Below are 26,299 nucleotides of genomic sequence, written 5' to 3' on the forward strand. Positions count from 1 at the left end.
CAAATGTGGTTTTTGTACATTTTCAAATTGAAGCGTGTAAATCATCATTTGTAAAAAATAAGATAAAATATTCTTAGTCATAATAATTATAAAGTTCGTTTTTAAGTCATATAAAAACAAACGCAATGGACCTCTCAAATTCAACACGGGGGCATTTTATCCTAATCGGATTTAACGATGCGATATAGCAAAGTATTTCATAAAGTAAGAATTACAATTCGTAACAAATATTATGTTTATTACATTTTCAAATCATTAAATTACTTTCGTTTACTTTCCAAACATGTGTGAGAGCATTTGGGAGCAACGAGTTAGTTTGAAGCGACCTGAAAGTCGTCTGCATATTAGCCTTATGAAACCATCATACATTATATCTTTCTGGTTCGTAAATCCTTGGAAGTGTGTATGAAACCATTCCTTCGGAGGACTATTAATGAATAGATTACATATTGAATCAAAAGGTGGCATAACTATTTTGGTAGCCGGTTGTATAGGCAGATTCTAAGAACTAAGGGACGTTAAAGGGCCAGGAAGGATGATCTTTATTGACGACCCAGAATATATTTAGACTAGAGAATAAGATGCCATCACTCTGAAACCAGAAGATCATTTACACAAGCTATGCATTCAGCCCTCCGGCAGAGTGGTTTTACACTTCCAATGAGATCAGAACCAGTTTTTTTTATTACGCACTTTTCTTCCCTATTGTAAGTTGCAATGAATGCTTCAGGGTGAACTGTACGGTCGACATGTCGGGAAACAGTCCATCGAAATGCAACAATACAGCTCTTTGATTTCATGAGCCATGTTGACAGCGCAGGGCAAAAGTGCATTTTTCTCTATGTTTATTATTTGAGCCACGTGTGTAGTATAACACAATGGTTTTGTTCTTTGATTTCATGAGGTAAATAAGCGGTGTAGCTGAACAGTATATATATATATATTTTTTTTAAATATTTTTTGGGGGGGGGGGGTCTGATTCCATTAGCTACATTATATTTGTGAGATAAGTAGTGCAACAGTGCAATTCTTTTTGAGCAACATAAGCAGTGCAGTGCAAGGAAAACATGAGCTTGAAATCGCCAATGATAACCCAGTATTCCAAAATTAAACGTAGCTACGATTACTTGTGATGAGAATAACCATTCAATCGTATCCAATTTTAACGTATATATACGTAACGCAAAACGTAGCACAAAGATTGTGTTCAGCTACGGAAGGCAAAAAAAACCTAACCCCTTGGAAATTAACAGCATTTCCTAAAGATTATTATTTAAAGAGTTATCTTTAAGAAAAATGTTTATATTGTATTCATATTTATCGCAACTTACAAAACTATGTTTGAATAAGAATATTAAAGCATATACAGAATGTTCCCACTTCAGTAAGCCATAATTCCGATTAAGTGACAAATATTTTTTTAAAATGAAATCGATTCTCTTTCTTATTTTTCAAATGATCAAAATAGCAAATTCAATGAAAAACCTATATGAATTGTATCAGCTCTACAAACTGCATATCCAAGAAATAAATGAGCATGCTAATTTTTTAAAAATTAGACCAATAACGAGTCCTTTAAATCTGATTTTGTTAAAATATATCTTCAATGAGTACAAATACCAACAAAAAACCCATTAATATTTTACTCATACCCCAATTCTTTGCCTCTCGGGTCAGTGATTTCATCGGGTGAGATTTTAGGCAAGATGCTGATAAGATTGGCTTTGTTCGATCCCAAGGGTTTGTTGCTTTTCCTGACCACTTGCATTTGCTCTTTAGAGGCTGGCGACATCATCAGCTCCATGTCCGTCCAGCAAACCTGGCGTCCGTTATAATCCTCTATCGGCTGTTTACGCACGGGGAGCATGTCCAACATTTCCGGATGAATATCTGGCGTCGAAGCCCACTGGACACCATGGTGAGATCGGAAATTTGTTTCCTGAGTTACAGAATTGGTTGATGTAGTTTGAGTCTCTGGGTAAACTAATCCAAATTCTTGATGTAAGCGGCTTTGGTCTTGCATTGACGTGACTTTGGAGAAAAGAGAGCTCGAAAAATCATGCTCAAGATCAGCGTCCCATGGGTTTCCGTTGTTAGAACGTAGCTTGTTACTCTTTGGTAACATCGTAGAATCGTCTGTCGACCTCAATCCAGGGAAAGTGCCGTCACCAATTGTGCTATTTGGTCGAAGTCTGAGCAAAGTACTTTTACCCCGAATTCCTGCTGATTTGGTAAGTCTACCCCCTCCCTTATCTCCTGTTGTACTGAAATCGTTGTCCGCGGTGTTGATGGTTATAATATTGCAGGTATTGACATGAGGATTGCTGCTACTACTGTTGTTGTGGTTGCTATTGGGTGTCATATTAGTTGAAGTCATGTTGAAAGGAAGGGATTGGAGATAGACCAGGCGAGACATGTCGACCAGAGGTACTCGCATCAGGCCTTGTGGAAAAGGTGAAGAGGGAGCTACATTACCCATCATGCCTGGATATGATAAGACACCAGGGTGTCGACCCTGCTGGTGTTGTGGCGGGGGCATCAAGATGTTTGGAATACAATACATCTGCTGAGGCACTCCATTTGTTGTCTGTTGATGATTCATTCCTGCGATTTGAAATTGTGGTTGCTGGAAATGGTTAGCGGTGATTTGGGACGAAGAAGCACATCCATGTTTTGGATGGCACGGAAAAGGAAATTGTTTGCGATGCTGAGTTTTGTCACTGTCTTGAGTACCGACCGGAGTAATCAACATTCTATTTTTCTCATTATCTGTCACGGTAGAATCTCTTTCATGGTCTGTTTGTCTTTGGTTGACTGTACTGGCACCAAGGATTAATCGAGGTTTATTTTCAATTTTGGTAATTCCATATGTGTTTTGATTTTGATTGGAAGCACTGACAGGCGTAGTATAACTCTGATGATAGTTAATTTCTGATGAAGATGTATGTGAAGAAAATTGATTGTCTCTATCAACTGACGTACTCTCGGGAAAATTCAGATGACTCTGCTCGCGTGTTTTGTCGCTCCTTATTTCCTCCATGTCATCAGGTATAGGGGCAAGTTCATACCAAGGAGGACTAGACGTTGTGATCGCATCGCATGAACCAATATCCAAAGAGTTACAATCGTTAATGCCGGCATTGTCATGAGATATGAAAGCATGGTCATCTGAATTGTGTTGCTCTTTCTTTTTCTGGTGTTCCTGCAAAGATGATCCTATTGAAAAGGACCCGTTTGACAAAGTCATGGGGTCTTTTTGACCATTAAATGACGACGAGGGTCGGTTTATTTGTAAAGGGTTGTATGAATCATTGCACCTGAAGGCCGGGGAGCTGAAATTACCCAAGATGCCTTGGGAATTTGGACTAGTGTTGTTTATAGACGACGTGTTCTGAGGTAAACTACGACTGGAGCCATTGTCCAAGCTCATCTGATTGAGAGAGATATTACATCATATATGAACAAATCATGATGTATCACAGTAAGTAAAGTACTTATTCTATTGATAATATGATAATATTGATAATATGTGTACGAATTTGATTGAGTGACAATGACTAGATCTCTATTTGAAATAATAACTAACTATTATTATGAGCATTTATAGAGCTTTTGATATTGTATAAGATACGACACTCATGACCTAATTCTATGACTTATGACAGAGGTAATATTGAAAAAAGGCAGCTCCTTCGATTCATTGTCACAAATGAACAATTAGAGGCGAGATAGCCGAGTGAAAAAGGCATTGCACTTCCACCTGGGGGACCCGTGTTCAAGCCCCGCTGTTGACATCTCATTTTTTCCTCATTGAGCAAGAAACATAGCTTCTTATCCTCCCTTTGCAGCGCTGCACTGCGACTGACGCATGGGTTACATCGATATAGTGCATAGAGAAAACAAATCTCAGAGGATGAATTTAAAAAATCATGCTTGATTTCTCTTAATTATCCATGGGCCATAGAAATTAATCAAATCAGTCTCCCCAACCTTTAAAGTCCGCAATTCTTCAACCATTAGGAAAACCATTAAGGTATCTTCTCTTTGAGTTAAGTAGGATTGATAACAAAATAAAATGATGTCATGTTTTTGATTGCCAGATATAGAATGTCAAAATCTTATTTTGATGTTTAAATTTTTGATTATTATTATTTACCCCATACCAGCCATATCAATGCTATAACGCTTTTTGGGGGGCAATCCAGGAATAACCGGGTACGTTGGTGGTTACAAGCGAGTTGTCGCTTGATATACCAGAAATTGAATACTGAGATAAAGAAGCACACCGTGAAGCGCATTTAAAGTTCAAAAGACTTAAAGTTGGCGTGGTTATTTTAAGGTTTAAAAATATCGCTTCCTTGTTCGAAATTACGGGACTCGGTTCAGATCCCGCAGTTTACACAGTAATTGGGTAGCTGAATCTCTTAAGATCTGTAGGAAATAAAGGTGAGTGAAAAGAAACTGGTCATCATGCAATATTATGTCGTTAACAAAGCAATCCCAAACATCTGTTTAGTATTTGCTATTTTTATCTTGTTACAAACTCACCCCTGCTATATTGTTCTGGCTGGATGGAATCCCAGCTTTAGAGAATTGAAGTGTCGAGTCAAAATATTCAGTCATGTCGTCACATGTCGCACTGGACCTGGAAGAAATTAATAAGTTTTGAAAATAAAATATCATGCGAATTTACATGAAATAAACCCCCATTAAAATGTGTTACCAAGTTTGTTTTTTGTTTTGTTTTTAAGGGGTTTACGGCGCTTGCAACACATTAAGGTCATATCAGCGCCAGTAAAAAGGAAGAAAATGGGATATTAAAAAGTTCAAGAATTACAATTAGAGCAGCCAAGAGAAAGTAAGACAAAGGAGAACTGGGAACAAATAGGGATCAGATGAAGAATTCAAGGGCATACTACCAATGTACTTAGTTTGAGATCACCTATAAGTCTCATCCGGACATATGCACAAAATCCAACAAAGAGGAATACACTCAAATGCTTACATTATGCATTAAAAATAAAAGATATAATAATACATAACAGAGAGATGATTTACAAGAAAAAAAATATCATCTCCCAAAACAATAACTATGCATTTGACTGTTTCCCTCCCAGCCAGGACTCCGACCAGGGCCAGGAAAAAAACCAAGTAATCTCATTCCAAGACAAAGACAGAAAGCATGTTGGAAAACAGATATAACGGGATGGAAGACACAGTATGTACCTCCCTGTTTGCTATTGAATAAGTTTTACATAACATTTAGGTCGTGTAATCCGTCAAGCCGGTTTTTGGATCATGCGATCTTTTACTTGGGGAACTTACGGACATGGAACGCCTGCACTTTGGTAAAAAAAAGGGCGACAATGATTTTGAGTCCGAATCGCGTCATGTTAAGTATTGGGTCATTTTTTAAAGCTGTTGTTGTATTCATCTTTGTTCTATACCGCTAACTCACACCGGGCTACATCCGTCACAGAAAGGTCTCCAGCCAGGGACTAGGCAAAACCAAACTGCAAGTGAGGAGACTACAATGTTGTAAAATTATTAAATAATGGTGAATTAGGCCATTTGGGCTGTTGTTTATTTTAGAAAACCGGCTACAACAGGATTCAGTTATAACAGCGATTTTAGGCTGGTCCCACCATGCCTGTTGTACTGTGATTCCTCTTTATAATAGAAATCAACCCATCATTTCCCGTCCTTGTCTCATCAGACAAGAAACGCTCTTCAACCCACCAGGGGAGATGGTTTGTTCACTTGCATACATTAGACAATACACTCTAGAATAAAAACAAAATACTCACCACGGCTCACTCGGGCTGAAGGCTGCACTCTCAATTTGTAACCTGCTTTTGTCATTACCAGTCAGACTGGCAGCGTTGTTGTTATTGAACAATTTATGCCTCTGGTCTGTGAGACGTGAGGCCTGGTATGAGTGCTGGAGCTGACCACCGATGCCATCTGGCAAATGACCTGACGTGGAATTGCGAGCTCTCTGCTGCAGAAACTTAAGTACATTTTTGTTGGGTGAAATATCTCCACATGTGCTCCACGAGCTCTTGGTACCGAATCCACTTCCTGTGGATCCAAATGGGTCCAGTCCATTCTGGAATGAGTCAGATATTTGTCCCAAGGATGTTTCGGGAAAACCTTGTGTGTTCATAGTATACGGTTCACGTCCTTGAGGTTTAGAAGACTCAAATGTTGGGGCATTTAGTCTCCACTGATGAAGTCGGGAGTGGTCTGGTGTATAAAGAGAAAGGAAGCAACTAAATAATCTATTTGCATTCAAGATATACATTTTGTTGAGCGGGTCCAGGAAATAAGTGACATTCACTACATTAGGGTAATCGAGATAACGGAGTTTATAGAATAATAAATTAGCATTTTGTTAGGAAGAATATTGGAAATGAAAAGTGACACAGTCATAAAGCTAGAAGCAGGACGAGGAAAAGCAATGACGACGTTAATCGTAGTTATAGTGGTTGTGGAAGTAATAGGAACAGCAGCAGCAATAGTAATAACAGTAGCAGTAGTAGAACATTAGCAGTTATTATTATTATTATTATTATTATTATTATTATTATTATTATTATTATTATTAGTAGTAGTAGTAGTAGTAGTAGTAGTAGTAGTAGTAGTAGTAGTATAGTAGTAATAATAGTAGTTGTAGTAGAAAGAAGAATGGGGAGAACGAGAAGTAGAAAGAAGTAGATAAAAACTTCTTCTTCTTCGTCATCATCATCATCATCATCATCATCATCATCATCATCATCACGTCGTCGTCGTCGTCGTCGTCATCATCATCATCATCATCATCACCATTTATTATTATTATTATTATTATTATATTATTATTATTATTATTAATTATTATTATTATATATTATTATATTATTATTATTATTATTATTATTATTATTATTATTTATTATTATTATTATTATTTTATTATTATTATTATTATTATATTATCATTATTATTGTTAATAGTATTATTACTATTATTATTGTTATTAAATCGGTTATTTTGCTTATGAGTAGAATGCAAATGGGACCCTCTTTATCGAAAAAGGTTGAAATAATTGAACACATTGTTACCAACATAGACCTATTCGTACTTTTATATCTCATCGAATAGCTTCATGCATCTACCGTAGATTCAAGAATGAAATTACTATCAGTAACCGTACATTTATTACCATTAGATTGAGAATGTGGGACGTCATTGCTGACGTCACAAGAAACGTCCAATCGGCTGGAGGCTGAACTGTTTGGCATAGAGAACGAGGAACCCCAAGAATTTTTCTGACTTATTGACGTTTGATCATTTGACACACTTCCCAGTCCGATCACACCTGCCGATGAATTCTTCTCTTTTTGGTTACAAAATGACATGTACGATTCTGCTGCAGATTCTTTGGCCATTTTATTGATGGGTCGTTGAGAACCTGACTTGAGACTAGCTGACCAATGTTGGGGAGGCTCCGGTTCAGAAAATCCTGATGCCATTCTTGTTCTGCCTTGACCGTTTGTGGGATTTTCCAAACTCTGTGCTAAATTGTTGTTTTCATTATTAAGTACCGTCTGCCTGCTTTGAAAATCCATCCATTTGGACTCTCCCAGAGCATTGGGCATCTGCTGAAAATCGTTTGACAGAGTAATCTCATCCACACCTCCAAATGCGTTCTCTCGAAATCCGTCTTTTGTAGACAATAGCATGGAACTATTAGGATCCAAGCAAGCATAGCTAGCCTGAAATGAAATAATAGTTGAAAACAGAAACATCAAAATATTAATGGGGATGATCCTATACATTGAAAAAAAGGTCAAATATCAAATACTTCTAACTGGACAGTAAGAAAAAAAATCATAACCAACTTTGAAAATTCAGCCTTGTAGATCATAAAGTACAGACTACTTGCCAGTTCCAATTCCATGTCGCAAAAATCATGGGTTACAAGATTTCTAATGCGTTAATCACTAACAGGACATTTGAAGAAATGAGGCAAATACCTTCAGGGTACGACTGTAGGTCATTGTTCCAGACATGCTTGGAATGACATTGTTGTCGGCAGACACAACATTGTCCAAAGGGTAGATACCATTACACAGGCCTAAACTCTGAACATGAGATGGAAGTTTAAATATATCAAGGGTCATTTTAAGATGAGATGTAAGGGATAAAAAAAAAGAAGAGTTGAGTGGGGAAGGGGGGGGGATGAAGAAGGTTAGAAGAAGAGACCTGACGATCTGAAGAATAATAAATTTACCAACAAAAAGCACGACATTTGATGATGATGAAAATGCTGTTGCTGCCACCGCTGCCGCTGCTGCTGATGATGATAGTGATGATGATGATGATGATGATGATGATGATGATGATGATGATGATGATGATGATGATGCTGCTGCTGATGATGATGAGGATGGTGATGACGACAACGATGAGGATGACGATTGTTGAGGGAAACGGGAAACCACAGCGCGACAGATTCAACTTACCCCTTGCGCATTGTTTTCTGTATTGGTCACATGAACTCCGTAGTCCACAGACGTCGCAGAAGACGGGTTTGTTTGAGAAATCCTGGACTGGTCTGTCACAATCGATGATGTAGAAGACGTAGCAGCAGAAGATGTGAGATTCATTCCTTGAAATCTGCTGCAAATCTTGTGTCTGGAATTACTTCCGCCATGAAGCATTTTAGAATTGACGTTGCCGCTTTGTGATGATTGCGATTGAGGTAATGAAATATCGACTGTATGGTGTCTTGATGTTGCTGTTGCTGTTGCTGTTGGTGTTGTTCTTGTTGCTGTTTCTGGTGCAGCATTCTTTGTTGCTTCTGTGAAATGCTTTCAAGCGTATTTCTCGTTCTGAAGGAGTAACCGACACACGAGTTTTTCCTCTCGTTGTTGCTATCTCCCCATTCGGCTGTGCCGTTGTGTTGTGGGAGGAAAGACGCCATATCGTTTTTCATGCTATTGCCTGAATCGTTTTGATTTGAATCTGGTACCGTTGGCGATGATGTGTTATTCAAATCAAAGTCAGAAGTGCGTTTGTTTTGGGTTCCTGATTCGGAATTGTGTTGGGAGTTTAAAGCTTGTGAGCAGTCTGTATACAATGTTGAGTGCGCGGCGTCTTCGCTCAAGTTCAAAGCTGTATGTGAGCCAGATTTCTTCACAGCTATGTCAGCGTTGCCGAGACCTCTTTGAGCAGTCTCCGAATATTGAGCTCCAGATTCGCCAGCGTTGTTATCACAAAGAAGAGGCCGTCTATTATTTCTTATTTGCCTTTCAGGAACAGGTCTTCTTTCGAGGTGGCTGCACTGAAGGAGAATTCTCTCAGCTTCTCCGCCTTCCAATTGATAAGACCACAAGTTTCTTATAGAATCTGTAGTGGTTTTTTCTAAGATCTGAACGTAATCCGGGTCATGAGCACTGTCCTCAAAAATTACCGGTGTGACGCACGGCACAGGAACGCTCAGGGTTGAAATAGGCGGTGGAATACCTGCCGGTACAGAGTCTGTTTTTGGGTATCCGTGAGTTTTACGCAGATGATCCAAATAAGACCGATACCTGTTTGTAAACATTTTAAAAGAAATTCACTCATTGTGTTCTATTCGAGCAGCGATTTGGATAAACACCTGACTATGCATATTTAAATTTGTAAAGAGAATCAATTACTCATCTAACTCAGCGTGCTTCACACAATTTTGATTTTTCCCACTCAAAGGGAAAATTTTTATTCGTTCTCTACGACCAACATTTTCTTGCATGATCACAAAATCACCACAGCAGAAAGCCTCCTCCGTACCAGTCCACTGGAATAAAATGTAATAAAATACTCACCAAAGGATATGAAAGACTTGGCCATAGACCTCATCACTATCCTATAGAATGGCACCCACTCTTCACCCATCGACTTTAATGGGCAAAAAATAAAACTCCCCCATTCTATTTGTCGTACACTGACAAACGCTTTTATTAATTTTGGCCAGACCAATTCTTTTACTTCTAATCTCGATGAATGACCAAAAACTTTTCAACTGATCTCTTTTTTTTTTTTTGGGGGGGGGGGGGTTGAGTGTAGTTCTTAAAATCTATGAATGTAAATGTCACTATATGAACAAAACTAATTCTGGCCAAATTTTTAAAAAGTTATTTTATCAATGTTGGGCAGTTTTAGCTAACCTGTGCAACCCCCAAACTCTCTTTTTTAGATGCGCAATGTTTCTACCACTACACAGTTCTAAGATGACCACTGCCTCCTCTTTTTTAAAATTTTTCTACGAATGTTTACTTTATGGATTATTAATATAATGATAATAATAATAATAATAATAATAATAATAATAATAATAATAATAATAATAATAATAATATAATAATAATAATAATAATAATAATAATAATAATAATAATAATAATAATAATAATAATAATAATAATAATAATAATAATAATAATAATAATACACATCTATATACCGCTCATTCTCGTTAAAACACAAGCTCTCGGAACTTCACAATGTAATTTATAAATTTGAAAACAAAAACAAGCCAACAACAAATAAACAACTACAAACCCCCCCCCCCCCCAACAAAAAAACAAAACAAAACAAAACAACAGCATAGTCTACAATACAATCAATTGATAGCTAAATCAAGGGTTCATAACGTCAATAAAAGAAGTGAAGTCTTGAGACTCTTTTTAAAGGCAGGCAAAGACTTGCACTCCCTCAGATCACGTGGTAATTCATTCCAAATCTTAGGTGCGAAACAAGCAAACGATCTATCACCAAACATTCTAATAGAGGTGATATATTCGTGTTTAATGGTTGAGAACGGCTCAAAAGACATAAGGTTTAAATTGAAATGGGTGTATATATATAAATATATAGGGGCAGCGTGGCTCAGTGGTACGGTCTTTGCTTCCTACCCGAAAGGTACCGAGTTCAATCACCCGCCGCTGCGTTGTGTGGCCTTGAGCAAGTCACCTCGCCCTAGCTCACTTTGCGGCGCTGCTCTGCGGCTGACGCCTGCGTTATTCCAGTCTTCCCTTGGAATAGACCCTAAAGACAAATTTCCCCTTGGGGATGAATAAAGGGAAATTTATTTATTATTTATTTATTTTTATCTTCTCTCTCTCTCTATCTATCTATCTATCTATCTATCTATCTATCTATCTATCTATCTATCTATCTATCTATAAATTATAAAACAAAAACCATGAAATAATAGTGCTCAACTTTAGTATAAAAGGAGCTATTTATAAACATTTGAAAGATAATTAAGATACTTCTAGAACGTTGTTATAGAACAACGCTCGATAACAACGTTGTAGAAGTCAAACTATCTTAATTATTTTTCAAATGTTTATCTATCTATCTATCTATCTATCTATCTATCTATCTATCTATCTATCTATCTATCTATCTATCTATCTATCTATCTATTTTGTTCTTTAGGTATCTTGTGAAATCTATCAGATGCAACAAGAAGAGAGCGTATCCAATAATTGGTGCTGGATGGAATGTCCAGATGGATACCTGAGAGATCACTGCCATAATATTCTGAGAACAACAAATTTTAAAAACTTGGCCAGAAAATTCGTCCTTCAAATATCGATCCATTTAAAATGGCTCCCATCTTGGCAAAAATATCTGAAACCTGGGACTTCACAAGATGAGGGTCATTCTAATCGATCGACATTTGAAGGATGAGTTTTCTGTTCAAAATTGTTAAAATGTGTTGTTGTCTTTTTTTTTTTTTACAAAGTATGACAAAGCAGGTCCTCTCTTTTACTTGATGAAAACTAGTGAAGAAAAAAATGCTCATTAAAGATATAAAGAATCAAGGCAAATATAAAATAAAGAAAATGATTTGAACTACTGATTGCCTTACTTGTTAAAGTAATTTGACACAAGTGTGCTGCTTTGAGGGGTCGACAGGAGGGAATTATTAAGTTGTACTGTCTCAAGTCTTGAAAATTTTCGTCTTTGTCCACAAGCTCGAACTAAGTCAGCAAAAGATCTAGACCAAGAAGAAATATGTTGAATTTTGTTTGTTTGTTTTTAGGTGTTTAACGGCGCTTTCGACACTATTTAGGTCATTTAAGCGCCCGTTTCTGTCTTTCATCAATCCTTTATCGGCCCCGAGGGGCCACAGCTGATCAAAACGTGTACTGTTGTAATAAAATCTTTATAAAATCATAATAGTTACATGTTTGTTAAGTAAAAATATCTATTTACAATTTCTGCAGGAGTTCACATTCCTGCAGATACTTTAAAATTGTAAGCGGATCGACCGACTGGAACAGAGACTTCAAGTCTCTGTTATCATAATGTTGTGACCTTATCTGTTCTAATTCTGTACATTCAATTAAAATGTGTTGAACTGTCAGGTCACAGTTACATGTTCTGCAGAGGGGTTTTTCATCCCTCTCCAGAAGGAAACGGTGAGTGAGGGCAGTATGTCCGATCCGGAGTCGAGTTATTTTTACCTCGTCTCTTCTTTTTAGCCCCGAGTTGGGTCTGGGGCCGAGGTCACTTTTAATTTGTTTTAATTTGTTATGTACATCTCGACCCCAGGATCGTTCCCATTCCTTTCGGACATGTTTTTTTATATTGATCTATAAATCCGCGTGTGGGATTTTACTGCCCTCTTGTAATTCTTGGCTCACCGCCTCTTTTGCCAGTCGATCCGCTTCTTCGTTCCCCTGGATACCCACATGACTAGGTACCCAGAGAAAACAAACTTTCTTTTTCTTAATAAATAATTTATTTGCACCTTCCAAGATACTTATGAGTCTTGGATCGGTGCAATAAAAATTTGAGATCCCCTTAAGTACGGACAGCGAGTCAGACAAGATCAAGAATTTATTTTTATTCGATCTCTCAGCCAAACGGAGAGCATTTAGGATTGCTCTCGATTCCGCTGTAAAGATCGAAACATTTCTATCCAGGCGAAGTGATCCTGTGCCTTCCGATGAGTGATAGGCACATCCTACTGCATCTGCGCTCTTTGAACCATCCGTAAATATGTGAGTATGGTTTTTGTATGTTTGTAATATTGCTTTTAGTGTCTGTTTGTAAATATGTGGGTCTGTTTGTGATTTTTCCAGTTTTGTTAGGTCCAAATTTATGTTTGGTCTATGTATGGACCATGGTGGTGTCTTTGCCTGGACGTATGGATGTATCCTATCTAGACTGATGTTCATGTCTGCGATGTCTTTTTTTATTCTGCAACCTAATGGTGGTGTCATTTTTGGGTGCTTGCGAAATTTTTCTTCTAGTAGCAATCTTCTTTGACCTTGAGAAGGCCTTTGACACAACTTGGAAATTCGGAATCCTCAAAGATCTGCACAATCTTGGTCTGCGAGGAAACCTTCCAATGTTTGTCAGAGCATTTTTAAACAACAGATCCTTTCAGGTCAAAGCAGGATCCACCTTTTCTGATCCATTTGATCAGGAAGAGGGAGTTCCACAGGGTAGCATTCTGTCTCCCATTCTGTTTGAGATTAAAATAAACTCAATAGTGAATGCAATGAGACAGAATGTTGACTGTTCCTTATATGTTGATGACTTTCTTGTATGCTATCGAAGTAAATCGAGTATGGACACCATTGAGAGACAGTTACAACTCCAACTAAACAAACTGTCGGAGTGGGCAAATCTCAATGGTTTCTCCTTCTCCCCATCAAAAACAGTAGCTGTCCACTTCTGCCGAAAACGCACCTGCATTAGACAGCCTGACCTTTATCTCAACAATTCCAGAATTGAGGTAAAGGACGAAGCCCGATTCCTGGGTTTGATCTTTGATAGGAAACTAAATTTCCTCGCCCATATCAAAGATCTCAGACTGCGATGCATGAAAGCAATGAGAATAATGAGAGTTCTGTCGAGCATGGAATGGGGTTCGGACACAAACACTCTTCTAAAGATATACCGAACCCTTATTCGATCAAAACTGGACTACGCATCTTTTGTATACGGCTCTGCAAAACCATCCTACTTAGGCATGCTGGACCCAATTCATCATCAGGGACTGCGCTTGGCACTCGGGGCTTTCCGCACTTCTCCAGTGGCAAGCCTTTATGCTGAGGCAGATGAGCCACCTCTCCATCTCAGGAGGAAAAAACTGGCTCTCCAGTATGTTACTAAGGTCACATCGCTGCACGACAACCCAGCACACAAACATGTACAAATATGTTGAATGACTTATAAATGTGGCATCATTTTAGATATAATAGTTCTAAGACAAGGTTTTGTTACAAATAGATTACTTGTAAATTACACATTTCTACGTAATGTGAACTAGGTTGTACAAGTACGACGGACTGTTACTTGTCGGTAAGATACATTTCGAATTTCGAATTCTATAGATAGTATGCGCTTGGCTAAGAAGCTCATAACATTGCCATCTGTGTGTATCCATGAACGTTTATAGCGTGGCCTTCGTTAAGTTATGGCCTGGTACTGATCAAAAAAATGACGTCAAAATGCCAGTCTTTCGCCACAAAAGAGAACAAATCGTGAGTTGTATTCAATAGTTCAACCAATGAAATAACTTGTTTCCTTGAGCTCTTCTAACGACAACTCACTAGGCGGTGCAAAAACCAAATAATGACGTCAAACTGCCAGTCCTTTTGGATTTCAGGCTATAACATAACGATGGCTACGTTTATAGTCAGGTTAATACAGTTCAGTGAGCATTACTCATAAACGCGGATGACAAAAAACAATAACAAAGACCCGAGTGACGTCATCTTCGAACTATCTATAGATAGAATGCGCTTGGCCAAGGAGTTCACAACATTGCCATCCGGAAGTATAACGGACCAACACACAAACTCTGTGTAACTATGAACTTTTATAGTCTGGTTAATACAGTTTAGTGAGAACAACTCACAAACGCGGATGACAAAAAACAATAACAAAGACCCGAGTGACGTCATCTTCGAACTATCTATACAATGTTGGTAACCGAGAAAAAGAAAGATTCATTTATATAACTTGTGGACTGCATGGTTGCTGTGACAGTAAATAAGTCTTATTTAAACTTATAGCTTGATTCTTCGGATAAAGATTACGTCACAACATACTAAGACGACGATCACAAAAAGAAAGTGAACAAATAGTTGTAAGCGGTAATCAAGGAAATGAATGATCCCTTTGGTTGTACTATTGAATTCGGTTTACTTTCTTATGTCAGGTTATGAGTTCACACAGGCTTATTCTAGGATACTGGCCTCGGGTTATGCCCTTTGAAAAAATATGAACGGAACACCAGAAAAATTTGAAATCGAGGGATTTTGTACAATGCTTCGACATGTTAGGTATATTTGTGGTCTTTTGGTATGACATTGGCCTTCGGACCCGTAGGCCCCTGGTTCGAGTCCCGCTCCCTGGCGGCTCGAAGTGTTCTTGGCTCTTTATATACATTCTCTCACTGCACTCAGATCTAAAATGGGTACCTTACCGGTATCAGCGTTGCCGCTTGAAGAAAACTTCTATATTCCAATATGTTAAGAATTTTTATGGCTTGGGACCCTTTGTAAAACGATTTGAGCAAATCCAGTGGAATAAAGATGATGTATTCTCTTTTCCTCCTCCTTCTTCTCCTCCTCCTCCTCCTCCTCCTCCTCCTCCAACTTCTCCTCCTCCTACTTCTCCTCCTCATCCCCCTCCTCCTCCCCCTCCTCCTCCTCCTGTCCTCCTCCCTGCTTTTCTTCCTCTTATTCGTTCTCCTCCTCTTTACTTCTTTTGACGACCCCCGAAATCATTAGCCTATTACACACAAGAATCGTTTTGTACTTACATAGAAGAGTCAAAAACTCGTTGTGCAACCGGTGCTGTATTCAAACAAGTGTTTGGATGCAAAATCTGTAAAACATTGAGAAAGTGTTAACATAGGCAATCAAAGAATTTTTTTTTAATTGATTGCAAATTAGATAATATGGTTTATATAATGTAACATTGCATTCTTCACATCTCATGTAATTTGTTAACGAGATTAGAAAGTTTGCAACGGTCAAGAATCCTAAATTTTCTGCATCCATTCATCCACTTGAATACACATCAATGAAATTGTTCTATGGTAAATTACGACACACTGGTCATTACGGAGTGAAAATTGAAATCCAGATGAAAGAGCTTCTTGTCCTGACAATCTGCCAAAATGGATGCCGACTCCGCTGCAGTAACAGACAGAATTTTCACCAAAACATAATTCACGATTGTCGTCAGCGTCCGACAGGTCAACCAGCTCATGGAAGATGAAAAATAAAAGCTTGTTATTCAATCCAAAATGACTTTGTGTAAGATTTAATAATATGATGTCCTCTTTCAAAATATCAGTCTTTTATTTGTCTTATGAAGTATGGGTTATCAAAACAAACGCTGACAAGAATCTGATTGTGTATCTAGATGAAATATTTCAAAAACATTTCATAAACCATTTACGATTTACGATGCTAGACTGCATTAAATAGTTTTGAAGTGTTATAATAGTTGCTGCAGACATTTTCTCTTTTGACAAACTTTGACACTAAATCAGTGTATGATTATCATTTTAAGACAAATTAGGAAGCTTTCGGGAGACTTTCCATAAGCTACTACATCCCAAGTATTCTTGTTCTAGTAGGGGGTTTGGGAGGGGGGAAACTTTTTTTTTAAGGTCTCCCCCCTCCCAAAACCCCTACACTAGAACTTCTAGTAAGGAGTTTGGGAGGGGGGAGACTTAAAAAAAAGTTTCCCCCTTCCCAAACCCCCTATTAGAACAAGAATACTTGGGAAGTAGTAGCTTATGGAAGGTCACCCAAGCTTTCACTTTATTACGATTAAATTAGTATTCTATAAATAATTGTGTCAATTATCCAAAATAAGAGTAGGTAACCAAACCTTACTTCAGATTAAAAGAAGAAAAGTTTTAGTACCTCTGTCAAAATAGTCAGTGTACTTTTACCAAAGGGAGGCCACCCGCCTGTTTCTCGAGCTGAGAGGAAACAACCCAAGTATTCTCTTAACCAACACAGAGAAGGAAAAAAAATCATAAAACCAAGTACCTTTATTATCGGGGGGCCTTCCGAAAGCTCATCGTGCCAAGGGAAACAACTCAAATATTCCCATAAATAACCCTAAGAAAAAATAAGACCTAGTACCTTTAACTAACCCTAATAGGAAAAACAAACACCTTAGCACCTTAACTAAGACTTATGACCAAAACAATGGTCGTAATATGAAAGTTTTAACTTTCACCAATCGATACAGATTGAAATGCTAGCATCACTAGGAGCTTTCGGAAGGCACCCTTTATTATCCAGCTCTAATCGGAAAAACAAAAATCCTAGGACCTTTACTACGACCTTTAATTACCTAATAGAAGAAAAAAAAACATCCTCGGACCTTCAGCTTATCCTAATTGAGAAAATAAAATCCTAGGACTGTTCTGCTTTTATATACCTTTCAATACACCCTCGACAATGGCGGCGGAGAACCAAAACAATGGTCATATTAGGAAATATTTTAAACTTGCACCGATCGACCAATCAATCAAGGTTTGTTCTACAGCTTTTAAAATGCTACCTAAAATTGAAAAATTGAATAAATAGCCTGACAAGAGATTCAAATTGTCAAATATCCAAAGATCAATTGCTCAATTATGGTCCTACCTACAAACCAATAATCTAATCGTCAAGTAGTTAATCCAGCAAAGAGGCCTATAAACGCAGAGGTTACCCTAATTGACAGGAGGCGGGATAGGTTAGAAAAAGCTTCCACTCAACCCAGGATCGAAACCGGTCTCTTTGCTTGCGAGTCGAGTGTTCTAACCTCCCGCCCCCCCCCCCCCCCCCCCCCCCCCCATAATTTTCAGTCATTTTGAAACAAGAATTGTCTCCTTTCAGAATAGCCACGGTATAAGGTGATATACACGTGCCGAAACACCTCAGTTGTGTGACAAGAGATAAAATACACTTTGACAACTGACTCTGCTCTAACTCGAATATTTATTTTATTTCAAGTGTGGTTTGAAATCAAATAGGAGGTTTAAAAATACGATTAACATATTATTGTAGGGCTATGGAAATAAATTTTAGTTAATTATACTTATACATAACGTTGTTGTCTGCCTGACTGAGGAAGAGGACCTCTACCTATTCATTCTTTTAAAGATAACTTTGTCAACTCGGTGTTATCTGTGGACGTATAAAATGATATTTCAAAAGCGAATCAGCGAGCCAAATTTTGAATCTCATCACAAGATATGTCGGACATAAAAGATAATAAAGGAACTGAATTATTAATTAACTTACGTGTTGCTTTTTATGCTGATCTTCTCCTTTCTCTAAAGAGTCACTGAGTAACAATCTGTACAAAAAATTGCATTTTTTCTTTGATATCAATACACGAACACATTTACAATAAATATCTGAAGTTGATAAGAGAACATTCAATAGAATCAAGTTATTTTATCAAATTAATCCATAAAATGAAACAAAAAAAACCTTTTTACATCGAAAGAATTTCACATGAACCAACTGCGTTAAGTGACGTCAGTTGAATTGTGACGTCGATCACAAAAGGTGTTGTTTTAACAATTGGGATTTCCCAATGAAACCTGCCACTGGTGCTTCCGTAATGTGCAATTTGGCCATGGAAGCAGTAGTTGCTGCCAATCTTTGTTTGAAAGGCTCATACCCCTGGTATTAAGTGAATGTCTACTATCTACATTAAGCGTTAGCGGTCACAAGTTGTATAATAGTGAAGGGTTGAATATAAACAAATTAATGCACGTCTCATACTTTCATAAGCAAACAAAATACTAAACTAGTTAAACTAGAACGATTGGACAGGATAAACAGGGGAAACAGTGGATGATAGCCCCCCCCCCCCCTTCCTTTACACGTATTAACCCTGGGTCAAGATTAACACACACGCTTCAGCCTTTAAACCATACGGCTTATTGAACCGGAGTTTCTGTTGCGCCAAACTATTGTTTGGTAACCTTTGGATAGGAAAAATACTATATTTATGTTTGATCTAACAGATCATGTGACGTAATAACTACTGGGTGAACAACAGGGTATAACAAATTCTCGAGTAAACCGAAATTGAAGACTAAATTTGAAAAATAAACAAGCAAATAAAAAAAACAAAGTAAAAAAAAACACATTGTTTAAAACGACAGGACTTCAATAGTTTCAAAGCATTTTTATTATATAACTTAATTTTTTAGCGATTATGAAATTTACCTAAGTTGCAATTTAAGATAAGTTTCATTTTTATAAGTGGTGTGATTTTTCTCCTTTCAAAAACAATTTGCTGAGTCTGAGCGTAGCCATCGTTATGTATAGATAGAATGCGGTTGGCCAAGGAGTTCACAACATTGCCATCCGGAAATATAACGGACCAACACACAAACTCTGTGTAACCATGAACTTTTATAGTCTGGTTAATACAGTTTAGTGAGAACAACTCACAAACGCGGATGGCAAAACAATAACAAAGGCCTGAGTGACGTCATCTGCATACTATCTATAGCCTGACACTGAAACCCAAAAAGACTGGCATTTTGACGTCATTGTTTGGTTTTTGCACCGCCTAGTGAGTTGTCGTTAGTAGAGCTCATGGAAACAAGTTATTTCATTGGTTGAACTATTGAATACAACTCACGATTTGTTTACTTTTGTAGCCAAAGACTGGCATTTTGAGTCATTTTTTGGTCAGTGTCAGGCTATAAGTTTATGAAGGCCACGGTCTGTTCGTAGCCATCGTTATGTTATAGCCTCATACTGAAATCCAAAAGGACTGGCAGTTTGACGTCATTATTTGGTTTTTGCACCGCCTAGTGAGTTGTCGTTAGTAGAGCCCATGGAAACAAGTTATTTCATTGGTTTAACTATTGAATACAACTCACAATATGTTTTCTTTTGTGGCAAAAGACTGGCATTTTGATGTCATTTTTTGGGTCAGTATCAGGCCATAACTTTACGAAGGCCACGGTCTGAGTCGGTTGTCGTTTACGACTTCGGCCGACGCCATTATTGCTTCCTTTGTTTTCCATTAGTTTCGATTTTGCAAGCGATGGCAAACATTATGTTTCATCAGGCAATAGATCTCTAATTAGGGTTGAGGGTGCTTTAAGTACTGTGAAACTACGGTACGGAAGTTCTTCCCAAAAAAACCCACCAAAAAAATAAAAAATAAACCAAGACGAAAAGTAAGTTTTAATAAAGCGCAATATCTACAAAAATATGCTCAAAACGCATTACAAGGTGCACCAAACCAACAAAAAACTTTAATGTAGGAATGAACATGAAGCCTGTAAGGCGCTATCACAATTTTTTTCGACAGAGAGAACGCTGTTGGCCAGGAGAAAAAAAAAACTTGTTAAGAGCATATTCCAAGGGTTCAACTCATTCTTACCCACCTCGGGATTTGAACCTTCGACCCACAGTTAGCTGGTTGTGCGATACTAGTAACGCCCAAGGCCGATTGCATTTTAAACTACCAATGACGTAATAGAAATAAATCAACAAGACAGAGAAATTGATGTTTAAGTTGCTGATAACCACCTTCATAGTATTTGGGAGGCCTTTCGAAAGCTCCTCGTTCTAGCATTTCTTTCAATTTGTATTTTAACCGTGAATCTTTTATCATGCGTTTATTTATTCAATTAGTCAATATATAGTAGCCTTTTTAAAACTCTAGAACAACCTCGATAGATTGGTGAAAGTTTAAACTTTCCTAATACGACCATTGTTTTGGTTTTCCGTCGCCATCAAAGCTGGAATATGCTAACTGCATATGGTATCCGAAGTTTGAGGGAGACAAAGACTGTTTGGAAAGAGTGCAAAGGAGAGCAACAAAACTTATCACACACCTGAAAGACAAAACATACTGTGAGAGATTGAAAGAATTAAATCTCCCGACCTTAGATTACAGGAGAAGAAGGGGAGATATGATCCAAACATATAAAATAGTAAAGGGAATAGACAGGGTAGAGGCAGGATTCCTTAAACCAAACAAGAACATTCAGACACGAGGAAACAGCAAGAAACTGAAAAAAGAACGTTTTAAAACAAATGAAAGAAGGAACTTTTTTTCATCTAGAATTGTAAATAACTGGAATAAACTACAAGAAACCACAGTATCAGCAAAAAATTTGAATAAATTCAAAGCAGAGTTGGAGATAAGCAACACCCTAGGAAACAAGTTCAATTATAAAAATTGGTCCAATCATTAATAGATGAGGAGGAGCGAAGGAGACTACACCAAGTCTAAAAGCTCTATACAGAGGTATCCAGGTATCCAGGTATTTTGTTTTGTGATGTATAGAAAGCAGTACCAGGTTTGTTTTTTCTATTAGGGTTAGTTCGAGTTCGGAGTATTTTTTTTCTATTAGGGTTACTCATAAGTCTTAGTAAAGGTGCTAGGGTGTTTGTTTTTCCTATTAGGTTTGTTAAAGGCACTAGGTTTCAATTTTCCTTAGGGTTAGTTGAGGGAATATTTTAGTTGTTTCCCTTAGCACGAGGAGCTTTCCGAAGGCCTCCCTAGTATTTATGCAAAAAAAGCAAAATCTTTTATGAATATTTACATTCACCTTGCTATATTTGAAGATAAAAATACATTTTTTTTTGTCAAATGTATTTTCAGCACTCACTATATACTTATTATTAATCCTGATAATTTATCAGCGGAGTTTTGATTGGTCAACTGGTAAAAAACTCGCCTGACCCCGATGTCCACCCAGCAGTGATTGGGTAGCTTTAACTCTTAGATCCGGCGGAAAGCGTTTTGCAGTAGTAAACAACAGGTAATTGCTCATGTGCAAAAATTATTAGAATTTACACCAGCTCAGCCGGCCCAATGACGACTGTCCAATTTGGAATGCAAATATCATGATTTACAATCTATATCACTTTGAAATGAAAATAAATATGAACATTTATATAGCGCATTTCCACGGATTAACCCTCTCCTTACCAACTACGGGAAAATCGTCACATTCGTTACGATACAACTAACATTTTCTTTTTCAAAGTTATGTTGTACATCATAAAATTTTACTTTACTGCTATTGTGTTTGAGTGATAAGAAATCTATTTTTGTGTTAGCTGGGTGTGACGTTTTGGGGAAAATCCTGAAAATGGCTGGTAAGGAGAGAGTTAACCTTGCTCAATTACGCCTCACAATGCTTCCATCTATTCCCTCAGAAGGCCATAAGGATCACTATTTCCATTTCACACAATCAAGTCGTCTGTTAGGCGTTTTTTTTTTTTTGGTATTAACACTCTTACAATATCCATCACTGTCTATAGCCGGGTACTCATTCACATCTGAGTCGAGAGGAGTAATGTTTGTAAACTGCTTTACCCAAGGACACAACATCGGAACCAGAATTTTTCACGATCACTGTCATCCATCCGGCCACTAGCCACGCTCAACATTGCTTGACTTTTGAGACAAGACGAGACCCGAGCCACACTGTTTGAGTGTTCTACTTTTCCTTTTCACCAAATATACAAATACGATAAATTCTATAGTGCAATCAAGTCGTCTGTTAGGCGTTTTTTTTTTTTTTGGTATTAACACTCTTACAATATCCATCACTGTCTATAGCCGGGTACTCATTCACATCTGAGTCGGGAGGAGTAATGTTTGTAAACTGCTTTACCCAAGGACACAACATCGGAACCAGAATTTTTCACGATCTTTGTCATCCATCCGGCCACTAGCCACGCTCAACATTGCTTGACTTTTGAGACAAGACGAGACCCGAGCCACACTGTTTGAGTGTTCTACTTTTCCTTTTCACCAAATATACAAATACGATAAATTCTATAGTGCAATTGCATAGTGCTCTTAATATTTATTACTTTATTGTGTAATAGTCACTGAATGTGCTCAAAGTGTTTTACAAGGGGTCCCAAGCAAATAACAACATTTTAACATGTATGGCGAGACATGACACCTGTAAGGTGCTAATACAATTATTGTTACCGGCCAAGTACTCAATATACACCTTGTGAATGGTGAGAGAATGCCAATAATATAATTCTTTTCAAGGACTCAACTTTGCACACACCGCCTCCCCCACCCCCAGGAGAATACTCTAACCAGAGACCCAAAGGCGACTTTCTCTACAAGACCAAAAAAGCCACACAGGTAGTAGTATTTATCGATGCAGCAGCAGCAGCAGCAGTAGTAGTAGTAGTAGTAGTAGTAGTAGTAGCATTAGTAGCAGTAGTAGTAGTAGTAGTAGTAGTAGTAGTAGTAGTAGTAGTAGTAGTAGTAGTAATAGTAGTAGTAGTAGTAGTAGTAGTAGTAGTAGTAGTAGTAGTAGTAGTAGAAGTAGTAGTAACAGCATCAGCAGCAGTAGTCGAAGAGAACAAAGAAGAAGGTAGTGAAGGGGGAGGGGGAGGAAGAGGAGTCCACCACTTAAATTACAAACAATATTCGTCATTCTTACATTGAATTAGTTTCACTTATTCAAAGAAAGAAAGACATTTTTGATCTCTAACAAGCCACTAAAATGACGAAATTCATTATTTTCATTGTTTTATTTTGTCATGTCAAGTGAAACGAAAGTTTATGTGACCATCATGGTAAGATCAGCACTATCAGTATCAGCAAAAAAATTTGAATAAATTCAAAGCAGAGTTGGAGATAAGCAACACCCTAGGAAACAAGTTCAATTATAAAAATTGGTCCAATCATAAATAGATGAGGAGGAGCGAAGGAGACTACACCAAGTCTAAAAGCTCTATACAGAGGTATCCAGGTATCCAGGTAAGATACTAGTTGAGATTATAACTCATACCTAATTAATTATAGACGCAAAATTAATCCGATTAATACTAATCCTACGGATAATTAAAACTACCTATATGTACTGTTTGTAAGTAGCGGATGCATTGGCATATGCCCCCCCCCCCTCTCAAAATAAAAAAAAAATAAAATAAAAAGTAAAATAGAAACGAATATTAACCAGAAACGTTAGGTAAATCCGATGTTTAAAATGTACTGATCGGCATGTGAAGGATCATCTCAAATCACCGATTTATAAAGTAACATATTTCTGACTAAAATATGAATTGATTTGATATCACTATAGGGGCAGTTACTACGATTATTTTTCGCGCATACCATAACGGATAAAAACTCACCCTTTCCCTTGAGTAACATTTGTTAACCCATCCCCATGTGATCCGTGAGTTCCTTTTTTGCCGTTAAAATTTACACGCATCAAAGGAGGTCCTTTCGACGACGTTGGGAGTTGATCCCAGAAAGATTTAGATCGAGGTTGACCTGTACTGCCAGACCTTTTAGGATCTCCGCTTTTGTCACTAAGGTGTTCGATTGTGCTGTGAGAAGCTGTTACTCTTACACCGTGTCGATGTACAGAATCGGACTTATTTATGTTGACTTTTGGGTTGATTGTTTCATTTTCTTTTTTATAATTGTTTCCTTCGCTTGACAATGATTTACACGGATCAGAAGTCACACCAATATTGTTATTGTTCTCACTTGAAGACTCCTTTGTTCCTCCCTGAAAATCTTTGTCCATGACTGCATGGTATAGCAGCGTTTGATACTAAGAAGTAAAGAAACTTCATGCTTCGAAAGGTTTGTTTACTTTTCAATCTAGGTAACCTCCGCAACTCTCATAGTAACGCTATGGCTTCGTTGACGTCAAATCGACGCTTTGATAATACAAATAAAATTATGGAATAAGTGTCAACTTTGTACGAAAGCATAGACTTGCAAGTTATCTAGACGTCTATCTATTAATTCGGAACAAAATAATTATCTAGATAAATGTTAAACTTGTCAAAACATCCGTGGCAAGATTATGTTCTCTTTTCAAGCGCTTAAAATAATCTCATAATCATTTCAAAATCCTTATAAAAAAGTTTAGTTATATGAAAAAAAGTTCTTCTCTCTATTAATTCGGAACAAAATAATTATCTAGATAAATGTTAAACTTGTCAAAACATCCGTGGAAAGATTATGTTTTTTCAAGCGCTTAAAATAATCTCATAATTATTTCAAAATCCTTATTTTTTTAGTTAAATGAAAAAATGTTCTTCAGAGCTACAAGATTGTATTGCGAGTTAATACAGATTCTCTTGGATTAAACAAAAAATATAAAATGCTTGGTACCCGTTGGAATGGATGCTATTCTATAACACAAAAGGAAAGATATGCATATTATGACAAAAACGTTGATAACGTTTGGTATAGTTTATGAAGATTTTTAAAATTTTAAAAGCCTTACCTTGCCATGAAAATGAAAGGACTAAAATTCGTTCCTTATTCAGTCCTTTGATCAGAGACAAAAAAAAATAATTTCAGAGACAGATGCCGGAATGTTGTGTCTTATTTTCTCTTATTTCTGTATCTGAGTTGTAAATTTTAATCTAGAGCGACGTGTAGCTACTTATTTGCAAATGTAACTCAAATTGTCATGGGCTAATTGATGTCTCTCAAACCAACGCAAATAATATATTAAATATATTGTCCATTAGAACAATGCTAAATCAAGCCCGTATTTCCGTTCGGTTGTCTGACTTGTTAGCCGAATCTGTCAACTGGAAAGTACTTAGAAAATAACATCGTCCTATCAAAGGGGCAACAAGCATTTGTTATTAATCGTAACGCTGCAGAAACTGCTATGAAATCCGGCCCCATGAGATTATGGCTGGAAATGGCTGTTCTCTAGACTGGAGACTGTCTTTGATAGTTACTGAAATACTTTAATTCCAGTCTCTAGACTGGAGATTGTCTTTGATAGTTACTGAAATACTTTAATTCTCTGAAATAACATTAAAAAAATTTTGGCCAGAAAACTCGTCCTTCACACATCGATCGATTAAAATAACTCATCTTAAAAAGAAAAGAAAACAAAACAAAACAAATTTAAAAACAACGTGTACATTTTGCTGTGTCATTTTGAACTCAAGATGGGTTAATAATAGTGAGTAGTGCACATGAATCTCGTGAAATGGAAACCCCTGGTCAAGCGTAGCCATCGTTATGTTATAGACTGATACTGAAATCCAAAAGGACTGGCAGTTTGACGTCATTAGTGAGTTGTCGTTAGTAGAGCTCATGGAAACAAGTCATTTCATTGGTTGAACTATTGAATTCAACTCACGATTTGTTTTCTTTTGTAGCAAAAGACTGGCATTTTGACGTCATTTTTTGGTCAGTATCAGGCCATAACTTTACGAAGGCCACGGGTCAAGCCTGTGGGCGAGTTTAGCGATCGTTATCATAACAGAATTTACTGTG

At 37.4% G+C, this 26,299-nt stretch overlaps 1 protein-coding gene across 1 annotated transcript; it reads right to left on the minus strand.

Moving 5' to 3' along the window:
- Positions 1–1,508: 1,508 nt before the first annotated feature.
- Positions 1,509–24,572, minus strand: LOC144975789 (uncharacterized). The gene is made up of 12 exons (XM_078919977.1): positions 24,172–24,572; positions 18,939–19,007; positions 18,316–18,469; positions 15,822–15,886; positions 11,907–12,035; positions 8,764–9,579; positions 8,509–8,725; positions 8,020–8,127; positions 7,206–7,758; positions 5,808–6,246; positions 4,549–4,645; positions 1,509–3,430 (listed from the first exon to the last, which is right to left on the minus strand). The coding sequence occupies exons 1-12, from the start codon at positions 24,570–24,572 to the stop codon at positions 1,643–1,645; spliced, it is 4,836 nt and encodes a 1,611-aa protein (XP_078776103.1). The 3' UTR covers positions 1,509–1,642.
- Positions 24,573–26,299: the final 1,727 nt, after the last annotated feature.

Source organism: Berghia stephanieae, chromosome 6 (assembly GCF_034508935.2).
Source record: "Berghia stephanieae isolate SIO BIC M18660-M18661 chromosome 6, UCSD_Bste_1.3, whole genome shotgun sequence".
NCBI classification, from domain to species: domain Eukaryota; kingdom Metazoa; phylum Mollusca; class Gastropoda; order Nudibranchia; family Aeolidiidae; genus Berghia; species Berghia stephanieae.

What these genes read in the sequence shown, in the direction of transcription:
- LOC144975789 (XM_078919977.1), bottom strand. Translation starts at nt 24,572, where the DNA reads ATGGACAAAGATTTTCAGGGAGGAACAAAGGAGTCTTCAAGTGAGAAC. An exon ending in AATGTTACTCAAGGGAAAGG is followed by an intron (nt 19,008 to 24,171) that starts GTGAGTTTTTAT and finishes TCCTATCCAAAG; the next exon opens with GTTACCAAACAATAGTTTGG. An exon ending in TTCAGCCCGAGTGAGCCGTG is followed by an intron (nt 4,646 to 5,807) that starts GTGAGTATTTTG and finishes AATTTCTTCCAG; the next exon opens with GTCCAGTGCGACATGTGACG.